At 45.0% G+C, this 12,923-nt stretch overlaps 1 protein-coding gene across 7 annotated transcripts in view; it reads right to left on the bottom strand.

Moving 5' to 3' along the window:
* CEP89 (centrosomal protein 89) overlaps positions 1-12,923 on the bottom strand; it is an 81,612-nt gene that overhangs the window by 22,535 nt on the left and 46,154 nt on the right. For all 7 annotated transcript variants that reach the window (XM_021094280.1, XM_021094282.1, XM_021094284.1 and 4 more), the window contains 2 exons: positions 10,527-10,642; positions 8,393-8,573 (listed from right to left, as the gene is read on the bottom strand). In XM_021094280.1, coding sequence (XP_020949939.1) covers positions 8,393-8,573; positions 10,527-10,642 — 297 coding nt within the window. The remainder of the gene's footprint in view (positions 1-8,392; positions 8,574-10,526; positions 10,643-12,923) is intronic.

The raw sequence follows: 12,923 nt of genomic DNA on the forward strand, positions 1-12,923 counted from the left end.
TTTTAGAATTTTACTTAAAACTAATTTTTGCCACTCACCTGGTACCAAAATCAATGAATAAAGAAAAGCTCTCGATGAAAAGCAACCAAGGACAAGAGGAAATGTTGGAAAAGTGCTGAGGGGTGTGCCCCACCGCCTCAAAACAGTATGTCGAAGTTTAGCAAATGCCTTTACTTTCTGGCTTAACAACGCCACCTCTAGGTATGTAATTAGGGAAACTGATTACCCGTACAAGCAAGTTTACTGGGGCATTGCTTAATGGAGCAAACTTAGTAAAAATTTAAACTTCCATGAATAGGCTAAACGAAAGGTAGTATTTCATATGATGGAGTACTATCATGTGGTTAAAAAGAATAAACTCTATGTATTCTATCTCAACATGGAAGGATATTTAAAAACTGCGTGTAAAAAGTGAAGATCCTAAAAGAATGAATTTATTTATGTAAACATAAACACCAAAAAATATTACATTATTTGTGGCCATATGTAGAAATAAAAATAGGTTGGAAATATAACTAACTCCAGGTTTATGGTAATGATTGCTTTTGGAAAGCCAGGGAAGGAGTTCCTGTCGTGGCACAGTGGTTAACGAATCCGACTAGGAACCATGAGGTTGCGGGTTCGGTCCCTGCCCTTGCTTACTGGGTTAACGATCCGGCGTTGCCGTGAGCTGTGGTGTAGGTCGCAGACGCGGCTCGGATCCTGCGTTGCTGTGCCTCTGGCGTAGGCCGGTGGCTACAGCTCCGATTCAACCCCTAGCCTAGGAACCTCCATATGCCGAGGGAGCGGCCCAAGAAATAGCAACAACAACAACAAAAGACAAAAAAAAAAAAAAAAAAAAATGGAAAGCCAGGGAAAACAATGGGGTTAAGGGCAGTGGTTAAAGGGGCTTCCATTATATTCCTAACAATATAGTTCTTAAAACGAAACAAAGGTAGAAACAATTTCAAAAAAGAAAAAGAAAAAGAAAAGTTAACAGGTCCTATTTGGTGGAGGAAGGATGTCCCTTGTGGCTCAGTAGGTTAAGGATCTAGCACTGTTGTTGCTGTGGTGTGGGCCAGGAATTTCCACATGCTGCGGATGCGGCAATAAAAAATTGATGGGAAAAGTTGATTAAAAATTTTTTTTAAATAAAATGTTTCCTATTGTACCCCTAGGGTCTCACTCCCCAGAAGAAACTTCTATTGATCTTTTTTTTTCTTTTTATGGCTGTACCTGCAGCACATGGAAGTGCCTGGGCCAGGGGTCAAATCGGAGCTGCAGAATGACACAGTCATGGTGTGTTGGCTCAGAGCCACATCTGCGACTCACGCCACAGCTTGCGGCAACACTGAACTGTTACCCACTGAGGGAGGCCAGGGATGGAATCTGCATCCTCACAGAGACAATGTCAGATTCCCACTGAGCCACGATGGGAACTCCATCCACTAGATCATTTCTGATTTTAGTTCTTCTGGTGAAAAACCATTACTTCAAAATTTTTTTAAACTGTGAGCTAGAATATAGAAAAACTGCATAAAAGATAAATGTATATTTTGACAATTATAGTGAAGGCTCACATAATGACCACATAGGTCAAGAAAAGAACATTTCCTATATCCCAAACAGTGCCCGGGGTCCTGCCCCAGTCTTACAGCCACCCCACCAATCACCTCTACGGTGTCATCACCTATCTCAGCATCACTACAGCTCGGTTTAGTTTGCCTGTATTGGAACCATATAGAAAAGGAACCAAGACACATAACAGGTGCAAAAAGGGACTGTATGTACTTTAGTGTCATTATGCCTCCAAGACTCAGTCATCCTTTTGTGTGGCTACATACTATTTCCCTGTATCAGTACGCCAGACTCCATGCACTCATTTTCCTGCTGACAGTACATGGGCTATATTCTGTGCATGTACCCACAGGATTCCCTAGGGCGGTACTGCTCAAAGTGTGGTCCTCAGATGAATGTCAGTCTCCAGCTGTTTGTTACTCATCCACAGGATAAGTACAGAAGTGGAGAGAGAGGCTCTGAAACGTTGATGGCAATTTAACATTGCTGCGACATCTGGGCAGTCTGAGCTCAGTGAACTTGTTCTGCTGAACACTTTGGGTGTTGTCACCTTGCAGAGAGAGCATTATGTGGTGGGATCTGCACACATAACACGTGCAGCAGAAATATATATCCACATACGATTTTAAGGCTAATCTGTCAACTGTAATTCAAAAGTGTATAAAAACCAGAACCCATTTCTTTCACTGAAAAATAATTTAACTCTCATTTTACTGAACACACTGTCCTGGATTTATGATAAAAGGTTAAAGGAGAATGTTGAAAACACAAAGACTTCTTTCTGCTTCCAGCCAAGACAGAGTTAGAGAGACCAGATTTATTTAGCTAGAAAACCAGGCAAAACATAAGAAACACCAGTTTTCAGACTTTGGACAAAAGACCGTGCAGGACTGTGATCCCTGCGAGAGAAATAACAAGGTGAGTAGAACAAGGGCTCCAGCTTACTGCCTGGCTGCGTACAGGGAGGGGAATCTCAGACCCAACCCAGAGGACTTGGTGAGGTGAGGAGCGAGGCCATGGCAGCTAGAAACTGTGCACAGAGAGAAGGGAGTTCCACGGAGAGATAAAGGGCTCTGGAGATCTTTAGGCAAGGTCACCACAAGTCTTTGGCTGACTACTGATCAGTACATATGTGAGAGGAAATGGCCTGAGACTGAGGAAGGAACCATTAGAAATGAGCAGGCAGGGAGTTCCTGTCATGGCTCAGTGAAAAATGAATCTGATGAGCATCATGAAGATGCAGGTTCGATCCCTGGCTTCACTCAGTGGGTTAAGGATCTATGTTGCCGTGAGCTATGGTGTAGGTCGCAGACATGGCTCAGAGCTGGCCCTGCTGTGGCTGTGGCATAGGCCAGTGGCTACAGCTCCCTATTCAACCTCCAGCCTGGGGAATCTCTATAGGCTGCAGGTGTGGCCCTAAAAGGACAAAAAAGAAAAAGAAAGGAATGAGCAGGCGGAACAATTCCTGACATTCACCAGAAACTGGGCATAGTGTGTGACATGAGGCCACCAGCCAGAGTGGGAAGACCTTATAAGGGACATTTCAGATGACTTTCTGCAAGGGTATTACTGCCTTTGTAGTGGGGCTAAACTGGCCCTGACTAAAGGCTGCTTTGGGCCCACCCTAAGAAAAGCAAGCTTTGAAAGAATCCAACTGCTGTCTAGTATCATATTTGTGCACTGGAACAAAAGCCAACACTGCTCGAAGCAATGCACTAAATACAGCATCCAACAACACAAAATCTACAATATTCAACAGCCAATCAAGTATGGGAATAAGCAATAAAACAGGGTCCATGGTCAAGAGAAAAAAAATCAATAGAACAGATCCAGAAGTCAGAGAGATGATGGCATATATTCCATATGATCAAGAAAGAAGAGCAAGACAGCTTATCAATGAGGAGAAAAATGGGAAACATAATAAAAAAGACTCCAGCGGATCTTCTAGAGATGGAAGAAACAAATGGAAGAGGTAAACACTATGTTGGATGAGAATAAAAACAGATTAGACACTACAGAAGAGCAAATTCGTGAGCGTGAAGACAAGCAATATAAACTATCCAACTTAAGCACACAGAGAAACAAGAGTGAGAAAAAGAAATGGACAGAGCATCAGAGGCCTATTGGACAGTATCAAGTGGTCCCAGAAGGAGATGTGAGAAAGGGAAAAATAGAAAAGAATATTGAAGAAATTACAGCAAAATTATTTCCAAATTTGATGAAATATATAAGCCCACAGCCCAAGATGCTCAATCAAGCTGAAGCTGAATAAACAGAAAGAAACCACACCATGGTACATCCTAATAAATTGCTGAGAACCAGTGACAAAGAAAAATTATTAGAAGAAACCCGAGAGAAAAGAGATAATCAATGTTCAGAAGAACAAAGATAATAACAACTGCAGTTTTCATTAGATACAATGCAAGACAGAAGGCTACAGAGAACACCTTTAAACTGAATGGGAAGAAACTCTAAAACCAAAAACCTACCAACTTGGAATTCTTTACCCAGTGAAATTATCAACAAAATGTTATATTTCCAACAGAAATACTGTGAATCTCTCTCTTTTTCTATTTGTGAGGCTTTGTAAATAGTTCTGTCCTTTCTTCCCTGCCCTCTTTTTTTGTTTTTTGTTTTTTTTGGTTTCTTTTGCAAAATATCATTTTCTACATATTTGTTCCTACAAAGAAATAGCTAATTTTTTTTTTTTTTTGGCTGCCCCCACAGCACAGAAATTCCCAGGTCAGGGATCAAACATACATCACAGTGGCAACCTAAGCAGCTGCAGTGACAATTTTGGATCCTTAAGCTGCTACACCACAAGGGAACTCCTACAATTATTTTTTTTTTTTTTGTCTTTTTGCCATTTCTTGGGCTGCTCCCGCGGCATGTGGAGTTTCCCAGGCTAGGGGTCCAATCGGAGCTGTAGCTGCCAGCCTATGCCACAGCCACAGCAACACAGGATCCGAGCCGCATCTGCAACCTACACCACAGCTCACGGCAACGCCGGATCGTTAACCCACTGAGCAAGGGCAGGGACCGAACCCACAACCCCTAGTCGGATTCGTTAACCACTGCGTAGTGATGGGAACTCCCTCCCTGTACATTTTAATTCTATGTATTTTTAAGTCCCAAAGATGTTGTCATTATTGTTTTATAGAATCAATATTCATTTACATTTATCCACAAATTCACCACTCTTAGTTCCGTCTTGCTCCTCAGATGTCCCATCGTGAGTTACTGTCCTCCTCCTATGCCTTCATACCCTCTTTTAAGATTGCCTTTAATGCAGGTATGATGGTGGTGACACCCAGTTGGGGTTTGAAAGTGCCCTTATTTGACATTTCTGAAGGGGATTTTTCTGGAGTTCCCTTCGTGGTGTAGTGGAAACAAATCCGACTAGGAACCATGATGTTGCGGGTTCAATCCCTGGCCTTGCTCAGTGGGTCAGCGATCCGGTGTTTCCATGAGCTGTGGTGTAGGTTGCAGATGGGGCTTGTATCTGATGTTGCTGTGACTCTGGTGTAGGCTGGTAGCTGTAGCTCCGATTGGACCCCTAGCCTGAGAACCTCCATATGCCATGGGTGCGGCCCTAAAAAGCAAAAAAAAAAAAAAGAAAGAAAGAAGAAAAGTGAAAGGGATTTTCTCTGGTAATACAATTGTAGGCCATCTGGGGTCTGCCTGCATCCAGCACTCTGAAGCTAACATTCAAGTGATCACAGCACCTCTGTTAATGGTTAAAACATCCTGCTGTCGCTGAATTCCTGTGCAGGACATTGTCCTCTGCCGTTTACCAAGATGGGTCAGGGTATGACTCTCTTCATTTACCCAGCTAGGCTTGTGCTGGCTGGGCTAGCAGGACCCAGGTGCTGTCAGCCCTCTCCAGGGGTGGTGGTGGTTGGGGGAACTCTCAGCTAGCCTCTCTGACTACCTCTCCTGATTAAACATATCCTGATGCCGCTTCCTGTCTCCAATGCAGGGAGAGCTCAACTTTTGATCATCCTGAGCTGCTTTTGCTCCTGACTTATTTCAGCTCACTATTTCACAATTCAGCTACATCTAATCTATAGCTAAGCCCATTCACTGAAGGGTTTTTTTTTTTTTTTTTTGGTTTTTAGGGCCACCTCTGCTGCATATGGAAATTCCCAGGCTAGGGGTCAAATCGGAGCTGTAGCTGTATGCCTAACAGCCACAGCAACATGGGATCCAAGGTGCATCTGTGACCTACACCATAGCTTATGGCAATGCTGGATCCTTAACCCACTGAGCGAGGCCAGGGATCGAACCCACATCCTCAAGGATACTGGTTGGATTTCCTTCTGCTGTGCCATAACAAGAACTCCTTTTTTTCTCCCCTGAGTTATTAAGTTACTGTGTTTTTCAGTCTAAAAATTCTATTTGTTTCTTCTTTTTTTGTCTTTTGTCTTCTTAGGGCACACTCACGGCATATGGAGGGTCCCAGGCTAGGTGTCAAATCAGAGCTACAGCTGCCGGCCACAGCCACAAGCAATGGGATGTGAGCCACGTCTGGGACCTACACCACAGCTCACGGCAATGCCAGATCCTTAACCCGCTGAGCGAGGCCAGGGATTGAACCTGAATCCTCATGGACGCTAGTCGGGTTCGCTAACCACTGGGCCATGACGGGAACTCCTATTTGTTTCCTTTCAAACCCATTTTATAGTCTCCTGAGGACAATCTGGAGTTGGTCTTTTCCTTCTTTCAGCACAACCACCACCAGTTGTTTTACAGTCTCTGTCTGACAATCTAATTCCTGGACTCCGTATCACTATTTGCATTGTTTTTAACTGGTCCACGATCACTGTCTGTCTGGCTTTCTTTGTGTCCTGGACACGACCCCTGAAATATTTTTAGGAATAAGGGGCCTTCCTCCAGAAAGGAATGAGGGCTGGCTACTTCCGGTTCACCGGACCTGAGGATGCAGCCCTTCCAGGTCCCAGATTCCTGGTCACTTGTGGATGGTGGGATTGTCTCGTCACTCCTGGCTAATTGATACTTTTTGAGGATGTGTCTAGTGGGGGTCTTCTTCATTCACACAATGGATTCCGTGAGTCCTTTTTTTTCTTTCTTTCTTTTTTTTTTTAGGGCCACTTCCACAGCATGCTGAAGTTCCCAGGCTAAGGGTTGAATTGGAGCCACAGCTGCCGGTCTATGCCAGAGCCACAGCAACAACAGACCTGAGCTGCATCTGTGACCTATACCACAGCTAGCGGCACTGCTGGATCCTCAGCCCTCTGAGAGAGGCCAGGGGTAGAACCGCTTCCTCACAGAAACATCAGGCCCTTAACCTGCAGAGCCACAGTGTGAATAGCCACGGGGCCTTTCGATCAAGGTCTTCAGAGATCTGGAAATGCTGCTCAACCATTAACTTCTCTCTTGACATTTTCTTTATTTGGTTTGGGAATTTTTTTTTTTTTTTTGGCCATGCCCCTAACGTGTGGAAGTTTCTGCGCCAGGGACGAAACTCATGCCATAGCTATGATCCTTAACCTTAACGCACTGAGCCACCAGGGAACTCCCCCGTTTTCTTTCATCTCTCTGAGATTCCTGATGATCAGAGGTTGGACCTTTTGGATGGGTCTTCAATCTATTATTTTTTTTCTCTCCATTCCCATCAGTTTGTTTCCTGATGTTCTAGGAGAATCTGCAAATTTATCTTTCATCCCTGTAGTGATTTTTTTTTAAATTCTGGAAATAATTCTTAATTTTTCTTATTTAATGATTGTACTTTTTTCTCATGGTATTTTATTCTTTCTTATTGATTTAGCTTTTTAGAGCTACCCCTGCGGCATATGGAAGTTCCCAGGCTTGGAATTGGAGCCATAGCTATTGGCCTACGCCACAGGCGCAGCAATGCAGGATCTGAGCTGCGTCTGTGACCTAACACCACAGCTCACAGCAATGCCACACTTACAGCACATGGAAGTTCCCCAGCCAGGGAGTGAATCCGAGCCACAGATGCAGCAACACCAGATCCTTTAACCCAGTGCACTGGGCCAGGGATCAAACCCACGCCTCCACAGTGACTTGAGCTGTTGCAGTTGGATTCTTAACCCACTGCACCACAGTGGGAACTCCACCTTTTTACTTTTTTAAGTAAAAATTGGGAGTTCCCATCGTGGCGCAGCGGAAACGAATCCGACTTGGAACCATGAAGTTGAGGGTTTGATTTTTGGCCTTGCTCAGTGGGTTAAGGATCCAGTGTTGCAGTGAGCTGTGGTGTAGGTCGAAGACGTGGCTCAGATCTAACGTTGCTGTGCCTCTGGCACAGGCCAGCAGCAACAGCTCCAGATGGACCCCTAGCCAGGGAACTTCCATATGCCATGGGTGCGACCCTAAAAAGACCAAAAAAAAAAAAAAAAAAAAAAAAATTGCAGTCATCCTGAACATACTGTTTTATAACCCAGTCTCTTCATTCACAAGTATATCGTGGCTATTTTCCAATATCAAAAATGTTCTTTTATGACATGGTATTTAATGGCTGCACTGTATTTCATTTTACGGTTCTAGCCTGTCACTTAACCAGTTTCCCACTACTGAATATCTAGATTTCCAGTTCTGTTACTTTCAATTATCTGTGGTTCTAAAAACAAGAGCAGCTGAAACAATAGGGGGAAAAAATCACATACATACACACAAAGTGCAGACCGCAGCCCTTAAGGACAGCCATATTCTACTTTAATAAAATATCTACCATTCTTTGTCTTGGGCACCTGTGCGGGCGCTGCTGTGGATAAATGACCTGGGAAAAGATGGAGCAACCTCTCCCTACCCGCCTATAACAACGTGCATTGAAAAGACATTAAATCCTTACCTCTTCAATTCATTTACAATGGAAGTGTGAACTTCCATCGCCACTTTGCTGTCCAAGTGTGTTTTTAGTTCTTGGCATTCGGCACGTACAATTTCCAGTTGCTCCTTATTTTCATTTAGCTCCTTTTCTTGGCTCTGTGCTTTAGTCTCCAGAAGCATTAACTGCTTAGTCAGTTTAGAAACTGAAAAACAAAAGAGATGGATAAAGACTTGGTGGAAAGGACTTAATAAAGCATGAGTACTGATTATTATTACTACGGAGAGCCAGCTAAAACAATTTTAAAAAAATCTTTTAAAAATCTGTTGGTGGAGTTCCCGTTGTGGCTCAGTGGTAACAAACTCAACTTGACTAGTATCCATGAGGATGCAGGTTCCCTTCCTGGCCTCACTCAGTGGGTTAAGGATCCGGCATTGCCATGAGCTGTAGTGTAGGTCACAGATGCAGCTCGGATCCCGTATGACTGTGGCACAGGCTGGCAGTGGCAGCTCCAATTCGACCCCTAGCCTGGAAACTTCCATATGCCCCAGGTACAGCCCTAAAAAGACAAGATTTTTAAGGACACAAAATGTGGCCTAAGGACAGAATTTATTTTTCTCCCCTTGCTTAAGTTTTTGTTTCATGTCCTGTATGAAAAGTAAATCATACGTATTTTCATTCTAAGTGACAGGGTAAGTCACATGAGATAGTTCCTGGGCATCTGTTGAAACTGGCACATGGAAATATTACAGCATAGAACTCTAAGTCCTTCTACTCTGTAAAGCTGTTTCTGGGAAATGGAAAAACAACATGGGCAGCTGACTGAATCACACGGGCCAAAAGGTCGGCCCTGCCCCGTGTGATGAGAAGAATCATCCCACCTGTTTAGATCCGCTGGGTTTGAGAAGATTAAGCCCAGGAGAGATAAAATTAATTCCTCTGTCGTCTCTAGACTTGAAAATGAAGCTGGGAAGCTCAGCATCTTTCTCTCTCCTCCCCCCGACTTCGTGCAGGGCAGAGGCACATACCCCCCCCATGCCTGCTCTGTCTGCGGGGAAGGCCTGTGGCGGGAACACCTGCTGGACTCTGACAGGTGCTCGCACTTCGGACCCGACCTGGTGACGGACACGAGCCCAGCGCTAGCCCCACAGGTTCCCCAAGAGCAACGGCTGGGAGTGAGCTCTTCCAGCGTGTGGAAAGGGGAGTTTAAACAGCAGGTGCGGAAGGGGAGAGAGAAAGGAGGGCTTACACTGGCTCACACGACGCGGCTTGTATTGTGGCCTCCTGTCCTACACTGTTGTTCACCCGAAAAGAAAGATCAGTGAAGCCACAGGAAAGAAATGCCAGTGGCTTTTGTGCTCGTGAGTTTTGGTTTTAATCAAAGTGGGAGAAATGATTCAACCCGGCCACTTTGGAGTCCACTGTCATACGGTCTGAGGCCCCAAGGAACAGGGCGGGACACACGGGGAGAGGAGGAGCTCACAGCAAGTATCTGATGGAAGTTTAACCTGTGGCAGTGCCCACAGTGCAGAAGGAAGGGTGAGAGCACAGAGGAACTCTTTAGACAGCCAGTGGTCCCTACTTATTGACTCCTTTGACAAATTTTCAGGAACAGATGCTTGTGTTGCTTTAAATATTCATCTCACGTGATTTTTGCCTCTTCTGTGGCACTCCTTCTCCCAAACCCGGCTCTGCTGACTATGCATTGTGGGTGATGGCTAGATATGTCGGAATATAAGCAGCTGCATTTCAGTAAAGAAGAATATACTCTATAGAATTCCGGCCGTGGCTCAGTGGTAACAAACCTGACTCGTATCCGTGAGGACAAGGGTTTGATTCCTGGCCTCACTCCGTGGGTTAAGGACCCAGGGTGGTATAGGTTACAGACGCAGCTCAGCTCTGGCGTTGCTGTGGTTGTGTTGCAGGCTGGCAGCTGCAGCTCCAATTCCAACCCCTAGCTGGGAACCTCCATATGCCTTGGGTACGGCCCTAAATAGACAAAAAAAAAAAAAAAAAAAAAAAAAAGGAAAGAAAGAAAAAGAATATACTGTAAAAAAACATGCCTTCCATTGTTTTCACGTGGGGGGTGGGTTCCAGTGTGCAATGACATGATGGTGATGTTACCGCATCACCATCACTCACAGGAAAGGGCGCTCACCTTCCTGGACGTGCTCCTGGTGGGTGTCCCTGGCTTTTCTTTGCTGAATCGCCAACTGCTCTATCAACAACTTGTTTTCCTCTAAAACCAATTCTGCTTGAGTCTGCAGCTGACGCCTGGAATTGATTTACAAAATTAAATACTGTCATTCAGGTGCCGAATAATTACAGGGACACTCTAAACAACAGCGGCTGATGTGGACACGTTGCAGTAATGAATATGTGTTTTAATACTAAACCCATTCTTAACATAGTTAATAACAGCTCCCCCCCCCCCCCCGACCCAAACCCCGTGGCACAGGCAGGGTGCAAATTTCAAACGCTTAGAAACAGGGCTGGGGAACACTGTGGGCACTGGATTAGAAAGTGGAGTCTGCCTCTCTTTCCCTTCGTACTTTAACTTTTTTTTGCTTTTTAGGGTCATACCGGTGGCATGTGGAGATTTCCAGGCTAGGGGTTGAATCGGAGCTGTAGCTGCTACCCTGACGCCACAGCTCACAGCAATGCCAGATCCTTAACCCACTGAGTGAGGCCAGGGATCAAACCCACTTCCTCACGGATACTAGTCAGATTTGTTTCCCTTGTGCCACAACAGGAACTCCCCCTTTATTATTTATTCATTTACTTATGTGTTAAGGAGAAGTAAACAGGCTTGACTTACAGCTAAACACGAGGATAGAGAAAGAATCTGTTCTCATGAGTTTCTCACAAGGACTCCTGGGAAGAGCCAAAAAGACCTGCTCTCCAGGGTACTTTTCAAGGAGAATTCAAGGGGAGGCACACTAGGAACCCCGACAGAAGAAAATCTAAGTTCCACAGGGGAAGCCACAGCACACCAGGATCCAGCAGCTGCCCAGCCAGTCCCAAGGGACACGGCAGTGCCATCAAATCAGGGAGAACTCACCTAACGCTAAGAATGCTGTTGATGCCATTCCAGACTGCTAACCATCACATACGGAAAATCCTTTTTCAGCAATGTTAGGAGATACTAAACATTTACTGGACATTTACAAGATACTAAATATTGAGCTCCCATGGTGGCTCAGTGGTTAAGGAACCCAACTAGGATCCATGAGGATGCGGGTTCAATCCCTGGCCTCACTGAATGGGTTAAGGTTCTGGCGTTTCCATGAGCTGTGGTGTAGGCCGGCACCTACAGCTCTGATTCGACCCCTAGCCTTGGAACTAACCTACCCAAGGCAAAAAAAATACATCTGAATACTTTTTGCTTTCTTAGTCTCGCCCGGATATTGCCTTCAGACTTTTGAAGGCATCTGCTGTCTCAGATTCATTGAAGAGGCATTTGTTGCTGCTGTGCTAGATGAACAGGGCGTGGCCCCACCCCTGAGATGCTCACGAATGAGAAGAGGGAGAGGTGTGAAGACACCCAGGGAGGCAGGCGTGGCAGGTGCCAGGCCAGGGCGAGTGTCTAGGGAAACTGAGACAAGGGAACAAGTCACTGTGCCTTCAGGGAGAGCTACTGATCAGCACCATTTGAGCAGGGCCCTAAGGGATGAATAGGAGTGTGGAAGAGGGCACGGGCTGGGGGGAAAAGCATTCACAACAGGACAGCAGAGATGGAGAAGGGGCAGAGCAGGTGGGAGCTGGAGTGCAGGGCCTCGTCCTTCCTGCCTGTCCTAAAGCCCTGGGAGCCATCAGAGGGGTCTAAAAAATGACATGACTCAAGAGGTTTGGGATGGGAAAGTACCCTGGAAAAATTCATCCTTAGGGAGTTCCCGTTGTGGCTCAGTGGGTTAAGAACCTGACTAGTGTCCATGAGAATGCAGATTTGATCTCTGGCCTCGCTCAGTGGGTTAAGGACCCGGTGTTGCCGTTAGCTATGGTGTAGGTTGCAGACATGGCTCGGATCTCATGTTGCTGTGGCTGTGGTGTAGGCCAGCAGCTGCAGCTCTGATTCGACCCCTAGTCTAAGAACTTGTGCTGCAGGTGAGGCCCTAAAAAGCAAACAACAGGAACAACAACTTAAAAAAAAAAATGAAGAAAGAAAGAAAAACACAATCTTATGAGCTTATAAGTCACTTTGTACAGCAGAAATTATCACAACATTATAAATCAACTATGCCTTGAAAAAACTTAAAAAATAAATTTTCAAAAAGAAGAGAAACAATTAGTGGGATGGAAATAATCCAAACTTTTTTCAGAGTTTTGGGACTATTTTAAGTACTTTGATTTCCCATATAAACAAAGTAATAAGACTGTCAATTTTTACAGAAAAGGCCACTTGGATTGGGACTGAGATTACACTGAAACTGCAGATCAATTTGGTGAGAGCTGATGTCTTAGAACAGGGTCTTCTAACCCTGAAACAGGCCATGTTTCTCCATTTACCTAAAACCATTTCTCTCAGTACTTCATTATAGTTTTCAGTGTACACCCC

This window comes from Sus scrofa, chromosome 6, assembly GCF_000003025.6.
Source record: "Sus scrofa isolate TJ Tabasco breed Duroc chromosome 6, Sscrofa11.1, whole genome shotgun sequence".
Taxonomy (NCBI): Eukaryota; Metazoa; Chordata; class Mammalia; order Artiodactyla; family Suidae; genus Sus; species Sus scrofa.